At 49.3% G+C, this 19,910-nt stretch overlaps 1 protein-coding gene and 1 pseudogene across 4 annotated transcripts; one reads left to right on the forward strand and one right to left on the reverse strand.

The window, feature by feature from the left end:
• Positions 1–268: 268 nt before the first annotated feature.
• TUT1 (terminal uridylyl transferase 1, U6 snRNA-specific) lies at positions 269–18,899 on the reverse strand. Of its 4 annotated transcripts, XM_007526338.3 has the most exons (9): positions 18,744–18,899; positions 13,934–14,124; positions 7,616–7,931; positions 7,072–7,172; positions 4,322–4,791; positions 3,225–3,334; positions 2,975–3,085; positions 2,716–2,808; positions 269–1,412 (listed from the first exon to the last, which is right to left on the reverse strand). In XM_007526338.3, the coding sequence occupies exons 1-9, from the start codon at positions 18,823–18,825 to the stop codon at positions 295–297; spliced, it is 2,592 nt and encodes an 863-aa protein (XP_007526400.1). In that variant the 5' UTR covers positions 18,826–18,899; the 3' UTR covers positions 269–294. The 4 variants fall into 4 exon arrangements, with proteins under 4 accessions (XP_007526400.1, XP_060032320.1, XP_060032323.1 ...); XM_060176337.1 differs by lacking the exon at positions 2,975–3,085; XM_060176340.1 differs by lacking the exon at positions 13,934–14,124 and having other exon boundaries at positions 18,744–18,897.
• On the forward strand, positions 8,648–8,760 carry LOC132534131 (U6 spliceosomal RNA; annotated as a pseudogene).
• Positions 18,900–19,910: the final 1,011 nt, after the last annotated feature.

Consider the following 19,910-nt stretch of genomic DNA (forward strand, 5'->3'; position numbering starts at 1 on the left):
TGTCTTGTCTCTTTTAATTTATTATTGGACAGAGACAGAAAATGAGAGGGAAAAGACAGACACCTGCAACCCTGCTTCACCACTCATGGAGCTTTCCCCCTGCAGGTGGGGCCCAGGGGCTTGAACCTGAGTCCTTGTGGACTGTAATGTGTGCGCTCAACCAGGCGCACCACCAACTAGCCCCCCATAAAGCACCTCTCTGAAAGCAGCACTGAATTCTGGGAAATGGGAGCACAGGTAGCAGATAAGACTCTACAGACAACAGTAGTGTTTATTAAACTAGCAGTTTTATTGTCACTTGAGATTTCGAAGTGCTTGAGGGACAAATATCTGTAAGAAGTGGTGGAGGTCAGGGAACAGGCCCTGGGAGTCCTGCAGGGGGGTCACAGTGAGACTCTGATCCGCTGGGGAGGTAGACACAACAAACGTCAGGAGGGGCTCAGCCTCTGACCCCCGCTCAGCACTGCTGGGTCCTCTCAGCTCCTGGGTGACCCGGGCCTCAGTCGCCAGCCACTCGGCTCCAGTCCTGGGGCCACCTCCACCTCCTTCCTTGGTTTGCTGCTGCAAGCGTCTCCGAGCACGCCGCCGCCCCTGCCATACTCGGTGCCACAGGGCACAGCGCCAGCTCACCGAGGACAGCGATGTCCCCTTCCCTGTCTCACCCTGGGGACCCTCTTGCTGCTCTGCCAGCACTGCAGGGCCCGACTGCCCCTCATCTCCAAGGGTCTGACACTGTCCAGTTGGCAGGGCAGGATCCCCGGGCTGCCCAGGGCTCTGCATGGCCCAGTCCTGCAATGGCTCTCCAGCTTCTATGACCATTTCTTCCACCCCGTCTTCACCAGGTTCCCCTGCACACCCCTGCTGCTCCTCCTTCCCCTCCTCACTACTTTTCTGCCCATCTAGTTTCAATCTTTTGCTCATCCCTCCCTGGAGAGTCTCCCCAACTCCCCCTCCCTCTGAGCGCAGTCTCTTAGTTCCTTGTTCTATGTGGCAACCCAGTGCTTCCTTTAAGGCCTGAACCAGGGCAGCAGTGAGCTGGGGGAAGGGAGCAGGGGGCAAGGGGATGGGGGTAGCTGACAGCAGTGCACTGGGGGAGCTGGGCTGCAGAAGGGGCAGCAGCCCCCAGTCTCGACCACGGGAGGACCGGCGCTGGTACTGGAGGCTGCGGCAGTAGTTGGCTGCGGCTCGACAGCAGTTCTGCAGACGCCCAGCCACCCGGCTGGTCACGTTGGCTGCCACGTTGTGACTCAAGTCAAAAGGGTCCTGGAGATTCATAGGGCCAAGGCGCAGGCCCTCCCAGTGATCAGAAGGTGGGGGGGTTACAGGCAATGCCTGGCCCTCCCTGAGGGACAGAAGGGAGCCCCGAAGATCCCAGCATGAGACACAGGAGAAGAACTGAGCCAGCAGGGAACCTAGAGAAGGAATACAGGAAGAAGGGGTCACCGGGTGGCTAGAACGCAGACAGGCCCTGCACCAGAACCACTCCCTTCGGGGGTCCGTTGTTTCTTTCCCGGACCACAGCACTAGGCTCGGGCTACCGCTGTCAGGGATTGAACCTGGAACAACTTCTTCTTTTTTTTTCTTCTTTATCAGTGTTTTCATTTGGGCTTCAGACCTGTACAATTCCACCAGATCTAGTAGGCTTCTTTATTTATTCCCTTTGTTGCCCTTGTTTTATTTTTATTTTATTTATTCCTTTTGTTGCCCTTGTTTTATTGTTGTAGTTATGACTGATGTCATTGTTGTTGGATAGGACAGAGAGAAATGGAGAGAGGAGGGGAAGACAGAGAGGGGGAGAGAAAGACAGACACCTGCAGATCTGCTTCACCGCCTGTGAAGCGACTCCCCTGCAGGTGGGGAGCCGGGAGCTCGAACCGGGATCCTTCTGCTGGTCCTTGTGCTTAGCACCACCTGCGATTAACCCGCTGCGCTACCACCCGACTCCCGCCCTTGTTTTATTGTTGTAGTTCTTATCGTTGTTGTTACTGATGTCATTGTTGGATAGGACAGAGAGAAATGGAGAGGAGGGGAAGACAGAGGGGGGGAAAGAAAGACACCTGCAGACCTGCTTCACCCACCGCCTGTGAAGCGATTCCCCTAAAGGTGGGGAGCCGGGGGGCTTGAACTGGGATCTTTCCGCCAGTCCTTGAGTTTTGCGCCACCAGCGCTTAACCCGCTGCGCCACCGCCCGACTCCCGAACCTGGAATGTCTTGCATGTAAGTCTTGTGTGTTATTTCCCTGACCCATGTGGGTCTTTCTCTCTCTTCCAAGTTACTCAGCTTTATTATTGTTTAATAGAGACGGAAATTGTGAGAAAGGGGGATATAGGAAGAGAGAAACACCTGCAACACAGCTTTCCCACTCATGAAGCCCCTTCCGGCAGGTAAGGCCCGGGGACTTAAACCCCGATCTTTGGACAGTGTGATGTGTGCACTCAAGCAGGTGTGCCACCTCCCAGCCCCTCTTCAAATTTCCTCAGAAGAGTACCCGAAATGAAGCTTTTCTGAGTCTAGTACAAGAGGTCGTGCTTCTCTCCCAGTGCCCCCGGCTACCTCCTTCGACACTTGCCAGTAGTGAGACTAGGGCACTGAGGCAGATTCTTCAGCTGTGAAGTGGCAGTAATGGTGTTTGCTATCCCACAAGATCGCTGTGAGAACCAGCCCCGGCAGCCAGCGGCTACGATGGCGGTCACCTAATGGGTTCCCCGAACTCACTCAGAGGCTCCTTATTGGTGCTGGGCTCCAGGTTCGAGGCATCCCTGGGGAAGCTACAGTCCCAGCCATCAACCTCCACCTGTTCTCCCTCACCTGTAAAAACACACAAGGTCCATCAGCCCGGGAGATAGGGTGGGGTATGGAGGGTGGAACAGGGGGAGACAGCAGAGATTCTACTCCCAGGGAGGCTTAGCAAAAAGAGGAAGAGGAGGAGGTGGGGCTGTTGAGATGGGAGAGGCTGGAGGCAGGGCTGTTGTACCTGCTTTTTGGGTGAGCTGAGAGACTGTGGGCAACACAGGAGGATCCCTGGTCTGAAGGAAATAGATCACGAGCAAGGTCAGGGCGTAGTTATTGAGAAGGGGGCCACTCCCTGGGTGAACAATAATTCCAGTTAGGTAGATGTGCTTCCAATCCCTCCTAGACAGTATTCCAAATTCCAGTTCCTGCTCCTGCCTCCCTTCTCTCCCTGACACCAGCACCACCCCAAGTCTGACACGATTCATTCCCACCTGACAGCCCTCTGCCCTGGGCCCAGCAGCGGATGGTGTAGACGAGGGGTCGAACTCGCTCATCCAGCTCAGAGCAGAGGCTCAGGAAGCGGGAGTTATGCAGGGCCAGGCTGCAGCAAAGAAGAGACAGAAGTGTTAAGCTCAGGAACATCGCCAGACCTACCACCCAGTTCTCCATCCAGATTTGACGCCAGCTGGAATAAGAAGTGAGGGCTTCCCCGTGTGTGCTGACGCGCTGGTCTTGTGTGAGGGCAAACAAAAGAACATCAGATGCGATCCACAAACATCACATCCTACAGGTTCATCCTGGACAGTCACAGAACACGCTAGAAAACTGCTCAAAACGTGTAGTAGGCAAAGCACCAAAAACAGAAAAGGAGGGTGAGGGTAGACAGCATGATGGTTATGCAAAGAGACTCTCATGCCTGAGGCTCCAAAGTCCCAGGTTCAATACCACACACCACCATCAGCAGAGCTGAGCAGTGCTCTGGTTTAAAAAAAAAAAAAAAAGGAGGGAGGGAGTGAAGGAGGAAGAAAGCAGAAAGAGGGATAAAAGGAAGGAGGAGATAAATCCATTTAAGTTAGTATTTTCCAAACGCATCTGGCCAGGGAATTCCTTTATAAATGCCTTAAAAGCAGTATTTTAACTTTTTAAAAGATATTTATTTATTCCTTTTTGTTGCCCTTATTGTTTTATTGCTGTAGTTGTTGTTGTTGTTGTTGTTGGATAGGACAGAGAGAAATGGAGAGAGGAGGGGAAGACAGAGAGGGGGAGAGAAAGATAGACACCTGCAGACCTGCTTCACTGCCTGTGAAGCGACTCCCCTGCAGGTGGGGAGCCGGGGGCTCAAACTGGGATCCTTATGCCGGTCCTGCACTTAACCCGCTGCACTACCGCCCAACTCCCAAAAGCAGTATTCTAAGGAACACACCTTTCACACACTAAAATGGAAGTCAGCAGCTGAGTGGCAGAAACAGAGAGGGGAGCAAATTCAGGGATCAGCAGTCACAGGAGGCCCCCAAACCAATGATCATTCTCATCACCCCAGATGCTCAGCCAGCCCTCCCAACCCTGCCCACCCCCCAGACAAAGGTACCGGTTACTGAGGGAGACATCACCACGGAGTCCTGAAGGCCGATGGCAGAACTTGACCACAGGGCGTCGGGCAGAAGGCACAGTCTGGACTCGGTACACTCCGGGGACACAACCCCGAAGAATGGAGCCCACCAGGTCCAGCATTGCAGCCCCCTCGGTCTTCTCCCCTCTTAGGGCCTCTGCTATTTCCAGGGCCTTGCTCAGGTCCCCCTCTCCCCGGTCCTCCTGAAGTGGGGAAGCTGGAGGCAGGGACTGGGGAGAGGCGAGGGTCTCAGATGCCAAAGCAGAGTCTGGAGTCCGGGGTGCCAGGGAAGAGGAAGGAATTTCAAAGTCCAGCGTCTCAGAGACTTGGGGAGAAGATGGAGGCTGTGAGTCTGGAGGGGAAGCTGGGGTGCAGGCCAGGGCTTGAGGATCTAGTGGGGATGCCAGGGCTGAATCCAAGGATGGTGACTCCGGCGGCTTTGAAACTGGCTATGGATGGAAACAAGCTGAGTAAGTGTCTGTCCTGCTGCCCCCCAACCGGGGAACACTCCATCTCCAAGATACAGCTGTCGTTTACTGCTTAGCAGATGCTCTTCCTGGGTGGAGGGCATGGACACGAGTGCACTCACATGGGCAAACGCACACATAACTAAAAAGAATTTAATGCCATAAATCTTTATCTGTAAAAATGCCATGAAAGGTGAAAAAAAAAAGAAAAAGAAAATGTAGCAGTTGTGAATTTAAAAAATCGAGAGGGCTGGGTAGTGGTGCACGTGGTGGAGTGCACACGCAACAGTGCACCAGGACCCGGGTTCAAGCCCCCAGCCCCCACCTGCAGGGGGAAAGCTTTTGAGTGGTGACACAGTGCTGCTGTCTCTGTCTCTTTCGTCAGTCTCGATTTCTGTCTCTATCCAAGAAATAAATATAAGCAAAAATTGTATTAAACTCAAGATAATACAATACTTGATTGTCAGAACAGCTGACAACACTGTAGTATTAAAGTGTGACTGTTGTAGGGCAGGAAAACAGCTCACTTGGATAGTGTGCTGTTCTGTCATGTGTACAACCCAGGTTGGAGCCCGGGTCCACCGAAGGAAGCATTGCGGTCTCTTCAATTCTGTTTTTTTTTTTTTTTTTTCTCCTCCAGGGTTATTGCCGGGCTCGGTGCCTGCACCATGAATCCACCGCTCCTGGAGGCCTTTTTTCCCCCTTTTTGTTGCCCTAGTTGTTGCAGCCTCGTTGCGGTTATTATTGCCATTGTTGACGTTGCTTTGTTGTTGGATAGGACAGAGAGAAATGGAGAGAGGAGGGGAAGACAGAGAGGGGGAGAGAAAGATAGACACCTGCAGACCTGCTTCACCGCCTGTGAAGCGACTCCCCTGCAGGTGGGGAGCCGGGGGCTCGAACCGGGATCCTTATGCCGGTCCCTGCGCTTTGCGCCACGTGCGCTTAACCCACTGTGCCACCGCCCGACCCCGTTTCTGTTTTGTTTTTTTTTTTCTTTACCACCACAGTTATTGCTGGGACTTGGTGCCTCCACAATGAATCCACTGTTGCCAGGATTTTGTTTTTCCTCCATGGTTATCACTGGAACTCGGTGCCTGCACTACGAACCCACTGCTCCTGGCGGCTATTTTTTCCCTTTTGTTGCCCTTGTTGTTTTATTGTTTTTGTTACTGATGTCATTGTTGTTGGATAGGACAGAGAGAAATGGAGAGAGGAGGGGAAGACAGAGAGGGGGAGAGAAAGACAGACACCTGCAGACCTGCTTCACTGCATGTCAAGCGTCCCCCCTGCAGGTGTGGAGCTGAGGACTCTAACTGGGATCCTTACACTTGCACTTACTGCCATGTGTGCTTAACCCACTGTGCCACTGTCTAGCCCCCTAGAAGCATCTTTTTTCCATTGTTGTTGTTGTTGGATAGGACAGAGAAAAATTGAGAGAGGAGGGGAAGACAGAGAGGTGGAGAGAAAGATAGACACCTGCAGACCCGCTTCACCACTTGCGAAGTGACCACCCGCAGGTGGGGAAACGGGAGCTCAAACCAGGATCCTTACACGGGTCCTTGCACTTTACACTCTATGCACTTAACCAGTATGCCACCGCCCAACCCCCCACATTTATTTTCTAAAACAAGAATAACCACCTGGTTGAGTGCACATGTTACAGTGTGCAAGGGCCCCAGTTCAAGCCCCCAGTCCCCACCTGCAGGAGGAAAGCTTTGTGAGTGGTGAAGCAAGTTGCAGGTGTCTCTCTGTCTCTCTCCCTAGCTCCCCCTTCCCTCTCAATTTCTGGTTGTCTATCCAATAAATAAAGATAATAATAAATAATAAAATAATAAAGAAATTACCAAGCCATTTTGAAAACTGATTTTCTGTTACTAATGTCTTATATTAATTTTCATCCTTTTTTTTTTTTTTTCTTCTCCCTTGGATAGAGACAGAAATTGAGAGAAAAAGGGAGGACAGAGCGTGAGAGAGAAATAGACACCTGCAATACTGCTTCACCACTTATGAGACTTTCCCCCAGTAGGTAGGGACTAGGGGGCTTACACCTGGGACCCTGCACGCTGTAATGTGTGCACCCCACCATGTATGCCACCAGCCAGGCCGTTTTCATCCTAATACTCATCTGCAGTCACAGTGACGCTGTGTGGGGGAAGCTCCTGCTGTCCCCACCCTATAGGAAGCTACACAAAGAGGAAAAGGTTTGCTCAGAATCCCACGGCCCTCCCCACCTCCTCTTAAGTTGCCTTCTGGGCCACTCACCTGGGGCTCGTCCAAGTCACCCAGATCCAGGAAGAGGTCAAGATCACAGTCATGGACATCAAAGCTGTTTATGGAAGAGCCAAAAGGATGGACCACACAGCCTGAGTGCCGAGCAGAGAATAAAGGTCAAGACACTGTGGGGGCAGTGGGGAGACATGAAGGGCACAAAGACGGAAGAGCAGTCAAACCAATACCCAGGTGCGAAGGGCAAAGACTGGCGTAAGGATCCCGGTTCGAGCCCCCAACTCCCCACCTGCAGGGGGGTTGCTTCACAGGCGGTGAAGCAGGTCTGCAGGTGTCTCTTTTTCTCTTCCCCTCCTCTCTCCATTTCTCTCTGTCCTATCCAACAACAACAACAACATTAATAACTACAACAATAAAACAAGGGCAACAAAAGGGAATATTAAAAAAAAGAAGAAGACAACGACACACTGTGGGAGCAGTGGGGTGACATGAAGGGCACAAAGACGGAAGAGCAGTCAAACCAATACCCAGCCACAGGAAGGACAGACAGGGAGGGCTCAGACACAGTGAGGCGACTCACCAGGGAAGAACTCTGTGAAGACCTCCTGCATCAGGGCCACCACGAGGCTGCGAAGCTGGCGCTCAGCCTCAGTCAGCTCCCTCAGCCCCACGAGCTTGGTCATTTGTGCCCCCACGTCTGGCACCTCAGCTAGAGCCCTGACCAGCTGCTGACTGTCGGGGGCCACTCCTTTGGGGGACCTGGAGGCTGGGCACTGGAACTCCTTCTGCTCCCGTGGCCGGACTCGCAGGCGATGTCCACCCAGGCTGTGCTGGGGCTGGGCCAAGACGGCATCCCGGGCACCGACATCGCCCATCTCCACGATGGCAAAAACTCCCTGGCAAAGCACAAGGGCAAGGATGATGGTTTTGGCGCCTGACAATCCAAATGCACGGTCTGACCGTGAGTGAGAATCTGTGAAATGGTGCCCACCCTATGAGTCAGGAATATGGTCTGATAGTTCCGTCATAACAGGGAACATGTTTAGAAAAACAATTCTCTGGGGCCAGGCAGTGGCTCACCTGGTTAAGCGCACAATTTACAGTGCGTGAGGACCTGGGTTCAAGCCCCCGGTTGCCACCTGCAGGGAGAAAGCTTCCTAAGTGGTGAAGCAGGGCTGCACACGTCGGTCTCTTTCCCCCTGTATCTCCCCTCTCCTCAACTGCTCTGTCTCTATCAAAAAATAAAATAAATATCTAGGAAAAAAAAAAGAGGGGGTTGGGAGGTAGCACAGTGGGGTAAGCACACATGGCATAAAGCGCAAGGACTGGCATTAAGGATCCCAGTTTGAGCCCCTGGCTCCCCACCTGCAGGGGAGTTGCTTCACAGGCAGTGAAGCAGGTCTACGGATGTCTATCTTTCTCTCCCCCTCTCTATCTTCCCACCTCCTTTCAATTTCTCTCTGTTCTATCCAAAAAAATCGAAAAGAAAAAAAAAAAGGCCACAGAAGCAGTGGATTCATAGTAGAGGCACTGAACCCCAGTGTTAACCCTAGAGGCAAAAAGCTTGTGAAGCTACCCCCTGTGGGTGGGGGATAATGAAATCTCATGTAGAGTGCTCGCTTCGGCAGCACATATACTAAAAAAAAAATTGGAACGATGCAGAGAAGATTAGCATGGCCCCTGCGCAAGGATGACACACAAGTTCGTGAAGCGTTCCATAAAAAAAAAAAAAAAAAAAGAAATCTCATGTAGGGACCCAGGAGGTGGCAAAGTGGCCAGAGCACTGAATTTAAAATCATGAGGACCTTAGCTGAATCTCCGGCATTGGATACCAAAGTGATGCTCTGGTTCTATCTCTTCTCTTCTCCCTCCTTCCTTTTCTCATTAGTAATTTTTTTAAAAAAGATTTATTTATTTATTAGAAAGATAGGAGAGAAAGAACAGACATCACTCTGGTAGATGTGCTGCCAGGCGTGGAACTCAGGACCTCATGCTTGAGAGTCCAATGCTTTACCCACTGTGCCACCTCCTGGACCACTCATTAATAAATTCTTTTTAAAATTATTATCTTTATTTATTGGATAGAGACAGCCAGAAATCAAGAGGAAAGGGGGTGATAAAGAGGGTGAGAGACAGAGAGACACCTGCAGCACTGCTTCACCACTTGCAAAGCTTTCCCTCTGCAGGTGGGGACTGGGGACTTGAACCTGGGTCCTTTTGCATTGTAACATGTGCGCTCAACCAGGTGCACCACCACCTGGACCCCTAATAAATTCTGAAAAGACAGTGAAAGGGGAGTCGAGCGGTAGTGCAGAGGGTTAAGCGCAGGTGGCGCAAAGTGCAAGGACCAGCATAAGGATTCCGGTTCGAGTCCCCAGCTCCCCACCTGCAGGGGAGTCACTTCACAAGTGATGAAGCAGATCTGCAGGTGTCTATCTTTCTCTCCACCTCTCTGTCTTCCCCTCCTCTCTCCACTTCTCACTGTCCTATCTAACAACGATGACAACAATAACTATAACAATAAAAAAAACAAGGACAACAAAAGGGAAAATAAATAAATAAATATTTTTTAAAATTAAAAAAAAAAAAAAGTGAAAGAGCAGTGGTTAGCAGTGGTGCACCTGGTTAAGTACATATGATACCATGCACAAGGACTCAGGTTCAAGCCCCTAGCCACACCTGCAGGGGGAAGCTTCATGAATGGCAAAGCAGAGCCATTCTCTATCTCCACTCTCCCTTTCAATTCTCTCTGTCCCAGCAGATAAATAATAAATAAAAAAACAAAATTTAATGAGAGATATTCTTTATAAAATACATAGTGTACTAGGAGGTAGCACACGAGATAACAGTGTTGAACTCTCAAGTATAAGGCCCTAAGTTCAATTCCTGGCATTGAAATGATACTTTGGTTTTCTCACCCATCCTTTCCTCTCATGAGTAAAAATATTTTTTTCAGTCATTGCTACAACAGTTAGAAGTCTCAGAAACGTGAAGCTTAAAATTCAAAACAAGATCATACTCTGCCCCTCAACCTATCCTGTAAGATGTGGTAGCAGCATTATTACAACTACGAAGTGAGAGCCATGTGCCAAAAAAGACGAAATAGAGGAGCCAAGGGTGTGAATCGATGGCAGAGCACAGGCCTCGCAAGTATGAGGTGCCGAGTTTCACACCTACCCCCCCCACCACACACACACTCGAAGACCCTGGGCAGGAATAGACAGCAAAATGGTTATGCAAAGAGACTCTCATGCCTGAGGCTTTGAAGCCCTAGGTTTAATCCCCTGCACCACCATAAGTCAGAGCTGTACAGTGCTCTGGCAAAAAAAAAAAAAAAAAAAAAAAAAAAAAAAAAAACCTGCCCAGATATCCAGCAATTAGTGGTATAGAAGGTAGTACGATGGATAAAGCACTGGACCCTCAAGTATCAGATGCCAAGTTTAGTCCTTGACAACACACATGACAGAGTGATGTTCCGGTCCCTATCTCTCCCCTTCTCTCCTTTTCATAAATAAGGAAACCCTGGGGGGGGGGGGGGAGTGAGAGTAGGAGGGGCACAGTGCCTCTTCTGAAGGGGCAGAAGCAACAGCTCAAGTAGGACATGCACCTTGCCAGGTATGTGGCCCAGGTAAGTGTCGGCACCACACGGAACTCTGATGTACAGTCTCTCACCTTCTCTCTGTGTAGCTAAATAAAAAAAGAGCTCCCCCACACACCTGCAGGAGGAAAGCTTCACAACTGGTGAAGCAGTGCTACAAATGTCTCTCTCCCTCTATCTTTCTTTTTTTTTTTTAAAGATTTTGTTTATTAGTGAGAAAGACAGGAGGTGAGAGAGAAAGAACTAGACATCACTCTGGTACATGTGCTGCTGGGGACTGAACTTGGGACCTCATGCTTGAGTCCAGTGCTTTATCCACTGCACCACCTCCCGGACCACCTCTCTCCTTCTCTAGCACCCCCTTCCTCTTGATTTCTGGCTGATTCTATCACATAAAGATAATTAAAAGAAACTGGGTATTATATATGCATATGTTAATCAATTAAATTTTTAAAAGAGGCCCTAGGAGGTAAAACCAGGCATGCTTTAACATTTTAGCTCCAGAAATTTTTTTTTAATTTTATTTATTTATTTATTTTCCCTTTGGTTGCCCTTGTTGTTTTTTTATTGTTGTTGTTGTTACTGATGTTGTCATTGTTAGATAGGACAGAGAGAAATGGAGAGAGGAGGGGAATACAGAGGGGGAGAGAAAGACAGACACCTACAGACCTGCTTCACCACCTGCGAAGCAACTCCCCTGCAGATGGGGAGCTGGGGGCTCGAACGGGGATCCTTACGTCCTTGCACTTTGCACCACCTGCGCTTAACCCTCTGCGCTACCGCTCGACTCCTCCCTAAAAAAATTTCTGACTTAGTTGTGGATTGGCTGATGAATGTGATCCCTAAGAAAAACAGACCCCAAGCGGGGGGGATTTACATGCCTGAAGCTCCAAAGTTCCAGGTTCAATCAACAAGCCAGAGCTGAGTAAGGAAGGAAGGAAGGGACCCCACCCATCCTGAGAGATGATCTGGGGTACAAGAGACCACAGTATAGCCACACAACACAGCACCTAACAGTGAACTATTTTCTTTTCTTCTTTTGTGAACTATTCTCAAGGGATTCAACAAATAGTAAAAAAAAAAAAAAAAAATCTGCACAAAAGCAAGGCAAAAGGAACCCACAGAACAAGCTGCTGTTCTAGAACGGGTCAGAGGACGCTATGTTCCCACCAGATCACCTGTACTGCTCAGTGTAAGTTAAAAACTGCCAGCTAGGGGGCTGGGCGGTAGCGCAGTGGGTTAAGCGCACATGGCACAAAGCGCAAGGACCAGCGTATGGATCCCGGTTCAAGCTCCCAGCTCCCCACCTGCAGGGGGTTCGCTCCGAAAGTGTTCGTGAAGCAGGTCTGCAGGCGCCTATCTTTCTCTCCCCGTCGTCCCCTCCTCTCTCCACTTCTCTCTGTCCTATCCAACAACAGCAGCAGCAGCAACTATAACAACAACAACAACCACAACAAGCGCAACAAAAATGGGAAAAATAGCCTCCAGGTGCAGTGGATTCATAGGGCTGGCACCGAGCCCCACTGATAACCCTGGAGGCCAAAAACCTGCCAGCTGGTTTATCAGCCGGTCCTCTGTAGGGTTAAGACAGACCTCAGACTGCTGTGATGTGAAAGCACCCATCTAACTGCCCACTTCAATCAGCAGACTCTGAACTGTGTGAGCAGGGACCATGCTATTCTGTTCACTACTCGGAAAGCAATTCTAGGCACAGTGCCTGGGCAGACCTTATTTAATTGTACTTTGCAAACACTGAGGTTTTGTTTGTTTGTTTGCTTTTTGGTTCAGCTCTAGCTCACGATGGTGCTGTGGACTGAACCTGGGACCTCAGAACGTGAAAGTCTTTCTTTTGTATAAACACTATGCAATCTCCCCAGCCCAACTTTGCTTTTATTCATTTATTTATTTTTAACAAGTTGAAGGTTTGTGGCAACCCTGTGTTGAGCGATTCTACAGGTGCCATTTTCCCAACAGTATGTGTTCATTTTGTGTGGCACGTGCAAATTGACTAAGGTACATACATTATACTTTAGACAAAACGCTACTGCACATTTAATAAGCTACTAATAGAGTAGTTTGAGTGGTTTACGTAACTTTTATATGCACTAGAAAATTTTTTAAAAAGTGATTCCTCACACGTGGCGCAAAGCGCAGGGACCGGCGTAAGGATCCCGGTTCGAGCCCCCGGCTCCCCACCTGCAGGGGAGTCGCTTCACAGGCGGTGAAGCAGGTCTGCAGGTGTCTATCTTTCTCTCCCCTCTCTCTGTGTCTTCCCCTCCTCTCTCCATTTCTCTCTGTCCTATCCAACAACAAAGCAACGTCAACAATGGCAATAATAACCGCAACGAGGCTGCAACAACTAGGGCAACAAAAAGGGGGGAAAATGGCCTCCAGGAGCGGTGAATTCATGGTGCAGGCACCGAGCCCAGCAATAACCCTGGAGGAAAAAAATAAAATAAAATAAAATAAAAAAGTGATTCCTTTATCCTAGCAATATTCAAGTGAACCCACAATACCTGAGCACACCTATACAAAGTTAACAGAATAAATAGGACCACATTTAATTTTTTAGGGCAGGGAAGACAGCCTGGTGATGCAAAGAGACTCTCAAGCCTGAGGCTCCAAAGACACAGATTTAATCCTCCGCACTACCATAGCCAGAGCTGAGCAGTAAGCTGGTAAAAAGTATATATATCTTTTTATTGCCAGCAGGGTTATCACTGGGGTTTGGTGCTTGCAGAATGAACACATTGCTCCGAGAAACCACTTTTTTTATTTTTGCCTCCAGGGTTATTGCAGGGACCCAGTGCCTGCACTACAAATCCACTGCTCCTGGCAGCTACTTTTCCCCTTTTGTTGCCCTTGTTGTTTATTGTTGTTATTGCTGTTGGACAGAACAGAGAAATGGAGAGAGGAGGGGAAGACACAGAGGGGGAGAGAAGACAGACACCCGCAGGCCTGCTTCACTACTTATGAAGTAACTCCCCTGCAGGTGGGGAGCCACGGACTCGAAGCAGAATCCTTAGTACCGTTTCGCACCATGTGAGCTCATTACCCTGCTACGCTACTGCCTGGGCCCCTAGAAACCACTTTTTTCCCTTCACTTTTCCTTCTTTTTTGATCGAATCAGAGAAATTGAGGGATGAGAGATGGGAAAACACCCTCAGGACTGCTCCACTGCTCATGAGCCTCCCCCCTGCAGATCGGGACCAGGGGCTTGAAGCTGGGTCCACTCACGTGTTAACATGTGACCTCTACCAGATGGAGAACCGCCCAGCCCCAACCTGACTCAATTTTTACCTTATCCTTGTCCATGACAACACTGGCCACCGGTCCGAATGCCTGAAAGTACTCCGACAGCTGAGCAGAGTCTGCGTCCCTGGGAAAGCCGCTGACAAACACGCTGCGGAGTCCCTGGGCCTTTCGGGCCGCTCGCAGCTCCACCAGGTGCAGGTGCTTCCGGCCTCCCAGGTGGGCATCTAGACTGGGTCCTATAAAGACAGAGGACACGGGGCGGGGTAGACAGCATCACAGCCATGCAAAAAGACTCTCATGCCTGAGGCTCCCAAGTCCCAGGTTCAATCCCCCCGTACCACCATAAGCCAGAGCTGAGCAGTGTTCTGGTAAAAAAAAAAAAAAAAAAACTAAAATAAATAAATAAGACAGAGGAGAGACAAAAATACCCAAGTTACTTTTCAGTGCACCTGGCCACTTGTCTTGTTCTCTGCACACCCAAGTCCTAATGGCCCAGCCAAGCCACAGAAAGTGTGACCTTTGAATAAACAAAGTCCCTGCAACTTTCTTTTTTTTCTTTTTAGGAATCGAGACAGAGGAGGAAAAAAAAAAAAAGAGGGGCAGAAGTATATAGCATAATGCTTATGCAAAGAGACTCTCATGTTTGAGGCTCCAAAATCCCAGGTTCAATCCTCTGCACCACTATAAGTCACAGTTAAACAGTGCTCTAGTAAAAAAACAAAAGGGGGAGAAAAAAGAAGAAGAACAGAGCACCACTCTGGTACACACAATAGTAGGTATCAAACATAAACCTCATGCTAATTCCAGCTCTCCAGCCACTGTCTACCGCCCAGGCCACAACTTTCACCTCCTTCCCTTCACTGTTTGCCTATGGTGCACTCTTTAAGTGAGTCTCAGAAGAATGGCTACAAGTTTTGTTTTCTGTTGTTATTATATACTCTGGGACTCAAGCATATATGTCACATCACTCCAAGCTGCGTTTTCATGCACAGGGATACCAGACAGCACCTGCACTCGACCTGCCTGTTGAGACATCTCCCTGGCCACACTACAAGTCTTTTTAAAAATAGCAGCAGGGCGCCAGGCGGTAGCACTGCGGGTTAAGTGCATGTGGCGCAAAGTGCAAGGACCCCGGGTTCGAGCCCCTCGGCTTCCCACCTGCAGGGGAGTTGCTTCACAAGTGGTGAAGCGACTTTCTCTTCCCCTCCTCTCTCCATTTGTCTCTGTCCTATCCAACAGCTACTACATCAATAACAACAACAAGGGCAACAAAAGGGAATAAATAAATAAATATTAAATATACATATTTAGCAGGGGCCGGGCAGTGGTGCATCACATTAAACACACATAGTATAAAGCACCAAGTACCACGGATATGGATTCAAGCCCCTGGGTCCTCATCTGTAGGAGGGACGCTTCAAAATCAGCGAAGCAGGTCTGCAGGTATCTTTCTCTCTCCCTCTCTGTCTCCCCCTCCTCTCCCAATTTCTCTCTGTCCTATCCAACAAATGACCACCAGGAGCAGTGGATTCGCAGCACCTGTGCACCGGTATCACGCTCCAGTGATAACCCTAGAGGCAAAAAAAAAAAAAAAAGCTATTCCATTTAAAAAATATAAAGAAGTTGTAACATAAATCCAAAACATGAGGCTCAAGAATCAAGCCAGGAGCCTCTGGCATGCAAATACTAAGCTCTGCCAGTTGAGCTACCTCCAGGATGAAAAAGTATTTCTTTTTAATATTTTCTTTTTTAAAAAATCTTTTATTTTTTATTTTATTTATTATTGGATAGAGACAGAGAGAAATTGAGAAGGGAGGGGAAGGCAGAGAGGGAGAGAAACAGAGAGACACCTACAGCCCTGCTTTACCACTTGTGAAGCTTTCTCCCTGCAGGTGGGGACCAGGGGCTTGAACCAACCTGGGTCCTTGCGCAATGTAATGTGTGCTTAACCAGGTGTGCCATCACCTGGCCCCCCCAAAAGTATTTCTTTTTAAAAAAAAATATTTACTTATTTATTTATTTATTTCCTTTTGTGGCCCTTGTTTTTTTTATTTTTTTTTAATTGTAGTTAGTATAGTTGTCGTTGTTGTTGGATAGGACAGAGAGAAAAGGAGAGAGGAGGGGAAAGCAGGGGGGGAGAGAAAGACAGACACCTGTAGATCTGCTTCACCACCTGTGAAGGGACTCCCCTGCAGACGGGGAGCCGAGGGCTCGAACTGGGATCTTTACGCTGGTCCTTGCGCTTGGCACCACATACGCTTAACCCGCTGTGCTACCACCCGACTCCCGAAAAAGTACTTCTTAAACCACCTATAAGTGCTTGGTAGAAGAACACCTGAAAGTTGTAAAGAAATTAACAGGTAACTCACTCAAGTAACACAGAAAACAAAATAAAAAAGGCTCCCAGACTATTTCCCTAGTGGTTCATCCCTGGGTATGAGACAGAGATTATAAGTACCCAATTTGAAGTCACATTGCCCCCAACTTCAAAATCTCAGCTCTGTCAAGCTATGTGAGACCTCAAGCAAGTCTTACCTAGCCTCTCTGAGCTTCATTTTCCTTATATAAAATGGAAATAAGCCACCTGGGAGATAGCACAGTAAAGTGCTGAACTTTCAAGTATGAAATCCTGAACTCAATACCCTGCTTCACCTGCAGGTGGGGAGGCGGGGGCTCAAACCGGGATCCTTGAGCCATCATTGTGCTTTGTACCATGTGGGTTTAACCACTGTGCTACGGCCCGACCCCCTATAATGCATCTTAAAACAGCTTTTAAGATTTATTTTGGGGGCCAGGTGGTAGCACACCTGGTTGAGTGCACATGTTACAATGCACAAGGACCCAGGTTCAAGCCCCCAGTCCCCACCTGCAGGGGGAAAGCTTTGCAAATGGTGAAACAGGGCTGCAGGTGTCTCTCTTTCTCTCCCCCTACCCTCTCAATTTCTGACTGTCTCTATCCAATAAATAAGATAATAAAAAATTAAAAATAAAAAAGATTTATTTTATGGGGCCAAGTGGTGGCACACCTAGTTAAGCACACATATTACAGTGCACAAGGACCTGGGTTCAAGCCCCTGGTCCCCACCTGCAGAGGGAAAGCTTCACAAGTGGTGAAGCAGGTCTGCAGGTGTCTGTCTCTCTCCCTCCCCTCTCAATATCTCTGTCTCTATCCCAAAACAAATAAATAAAATATTTTAAAAGATTTATTTTATTACAAATGAGAGTGTGTCCATGAGGCAGAGTGTAGAGAGAGCCAAGCCAGAACAGCAACACTCTGGGACAGGAAGTGCTGGGGATCAAATCAGGAACCTCAGGCATATGACAAGTCCAATGAACTACCAGTCAAGATATTTTCCCAACTATTATAACAAATTATTTTCTAAAATCTGTAACTAAAGAAATGACTTTGTTCTCTGTGGAAAAAAGGACTAGTAGCTACCAGCTACTTACTGTTGGTATATAGCACATGGCAGAAGAGTCTGGAACTGGCTACTAGGCTAACAGCAACAGTAGCTGTTGTTACTTTCAATTACATTTAGAGTTGGCTGCTTGATACCATGAATGCAAGTACGGGGTAAGGGGAGAGCAGAGAAGACTTTAGTTTCAGGTCTGTCCTGCTGAACAAACAGCGGCAGTGCTATTCCCAGAGAAAAAGAGTGAGGATGGGCTGGGAAGACAGAGAGTCAGTCAGTCAGTCAGTCAGTCCAGAGCTGAGTCTCTCTCTCTCTCTCCCTCCCTCCCTCTACCCCCCCCCCTTTCACTACAATAAAATAAGTATAACGCAGCGGGTTAAGCGCAAATGGCGCAAAACGCAAGGACCCGAGCCAAGGATCCGGTTTGACCGGCAGAAGGATCCCAGTTCGAGCCCCCGGCTCCCCACCTGCAGGGGAGTCGCTTCACAGGCGGTGAAGCAGGTCTGCAGGTGTCTGTCTTTCTCTCCTCCTCTCTCTGTCTTCCCTTCCTCTCTCCATTTCTCTTTGTCCTATCCAACAACGACAGCTATAACAACAATAACAGCAACAAGGACAGCAAGAGAATAAACAAACAAACAAAAAAAAACACTTTAATAAAAATAACAACGATAAACAAGAGCAACAAAATGGGGAAAAAAAAGCCTCCAGGAGTCCTGACTTCGTAATGCAGGTACCGAGCCCCAGCAATAACCCTGGAGGGAGGGGGAGGGGAGGGGGAGGGGGAGGGGGAGAAGCAGCAGGAGAAGCAGCAGCAGCTCAAGCTCCGTTCCGTTCCGTTTGGGGGAAAATATGCTGGATTTCACACTCCCAGAGCGGAATCTGTGTTTCACCGAGACCCCACCTGCCACTCACACACACGCCCTGCTACCCGCCCCTCCGCCTCTGGGCCCCCGCCGCTCGCGTGACCCCCACGCGCAGGTCCGCAAACACGTCGCCGCAGCACCGAGGCTCCTTGGTCTCCGAGCCCCCCACCCCCACCCCGGTTGAGGGAGGGAGAAAATCATGAAACTCGGTCTGGGGAGACCTCAGCACAGTGGTTCTGCAAAAGGTTCTCATGCATCAGGCTCTGAGGTCCCACGTTCAATGCCCAGCAACATATGTTCATCAGCCAGAGCTGAGCAAGGACTCTGGTAAAATTAAAATAATGAAAACTCCGGGTTTTATTTATTTTGGGGAGGGGAGGGGAGGTTTAAGATTCTGGGAAGGAAGGAAGGCTGGGAGGTCGTGGGACTTTCCCTCCTTTCTGTCCCCAGGGACAGGGGAGGGACCCGACCCACCGACCCAGCGACCTGCCCACAACTACGACCCCCAAGCCCCAACTTTGTCGAGAAGCAGACGACGGGAGCCCACGGCCACCCCCTCCCGCGTTAGCCACCGCTTACGGTTGGCTGTAGTAACGTGGCAGAGGCAGCAGCGGAAACCCCCACGCGGCAGCAATTCGACATCCGAATCCACCGCGGCCATCGCCAACTCCCCGGGTACAGACAAAATGCAACCACTCCAGCCCCAGCCGGAACTGACTCCCAATCGCAAACGGGCTCAAAGCTACTTCCGCCGGTCTGACAGGAAGTGACGTCAATATAGGCTAATCGCACGGACACACTCCTCCCGAAACCCAGCGCCTTTGACTCAGGGTTCCGTTTCCAGCCAATGTGAAGGCTGCTGCGCTGATAAGAGGCTTATCTGCATAGAGAAAGCCGATTGGTGCGCTCTGGGCTCCTCGCGGGTGTTGATTGGTTCAAAGAAGATGAATATTTATGAGACCGCCACAAAGGCGGGCGTGGGGCTCTCTGTGTGTGGCTCCCGCAGGCAGGTGCACCTTCCAAGTCCAGAAACCAACGCAACTGAGTGAGCAACCCACTGCCTACCTGGAGAATACAGGCGGGAGGAGCAGGGGCGGTATCTGGACTCTCAGTTTCTTTATTTTTCCTTCTAATTTCAGAGCGACTTCGGACATATGTGCATCAGTGGATGAAACATTGGACTCTCCAGCATGAAAGAGTCTTCCAGACATCGCATGTGTTAAACTGATGTTCTGGTTCTCCCTCCGGGCTCTTCTTTCAGTGTCATAATAATAATAAGTAATAATAATAATAATAATATCCCCAGATTGAGAGTAGAGAAAGAATGAGATCCCGAGTTCAATCCCTGGCAGCACATGTACCAGAGTGATGTCTGGTTCTTTCTCCAACTATCTTTCTCATTAATAAATAAAATAGGGGAGTCGGGCGGTAGCTCAGTGGGTTAAGCACACATGGCACAAAGTGCAAGGACCAGCATAAGGATCCTGATTCGAGCCCCCGGCTCCCCACCTACAGGGAAGTCGCTTCACAGGCGGTGAAGCAGATCTGCAGGTGTCTTATCTTTCTCTCCCTCTCTCTGTCTTCCCCTCCTCTCTCCATTTCTCTGTCCTATCCAACAACGATGACAACAGCAGCAATAATAACTACAACAATAAAAAACAAGGGCAACAAAAGGGTAAATAAATAAATAAAAATTAAAATATTAAATATTTATTTATTTGATACCGAGAGAAATGTAGAGAAAAG

This window comes from Erinaceus europaeus, chromosome 17 (genome assembly GCF_950295315.1).
Source record: "Erinaceus europaeus chromosome 17, mEriEur2.1, whole genome shotgun sequence".
Lineage (NCBI taxonomy): Eukaryota > Metazoa > Chordata > Mammalia > Eulipotyphla > Erinaceidae > Erinaceus > Erinaceus europaeus.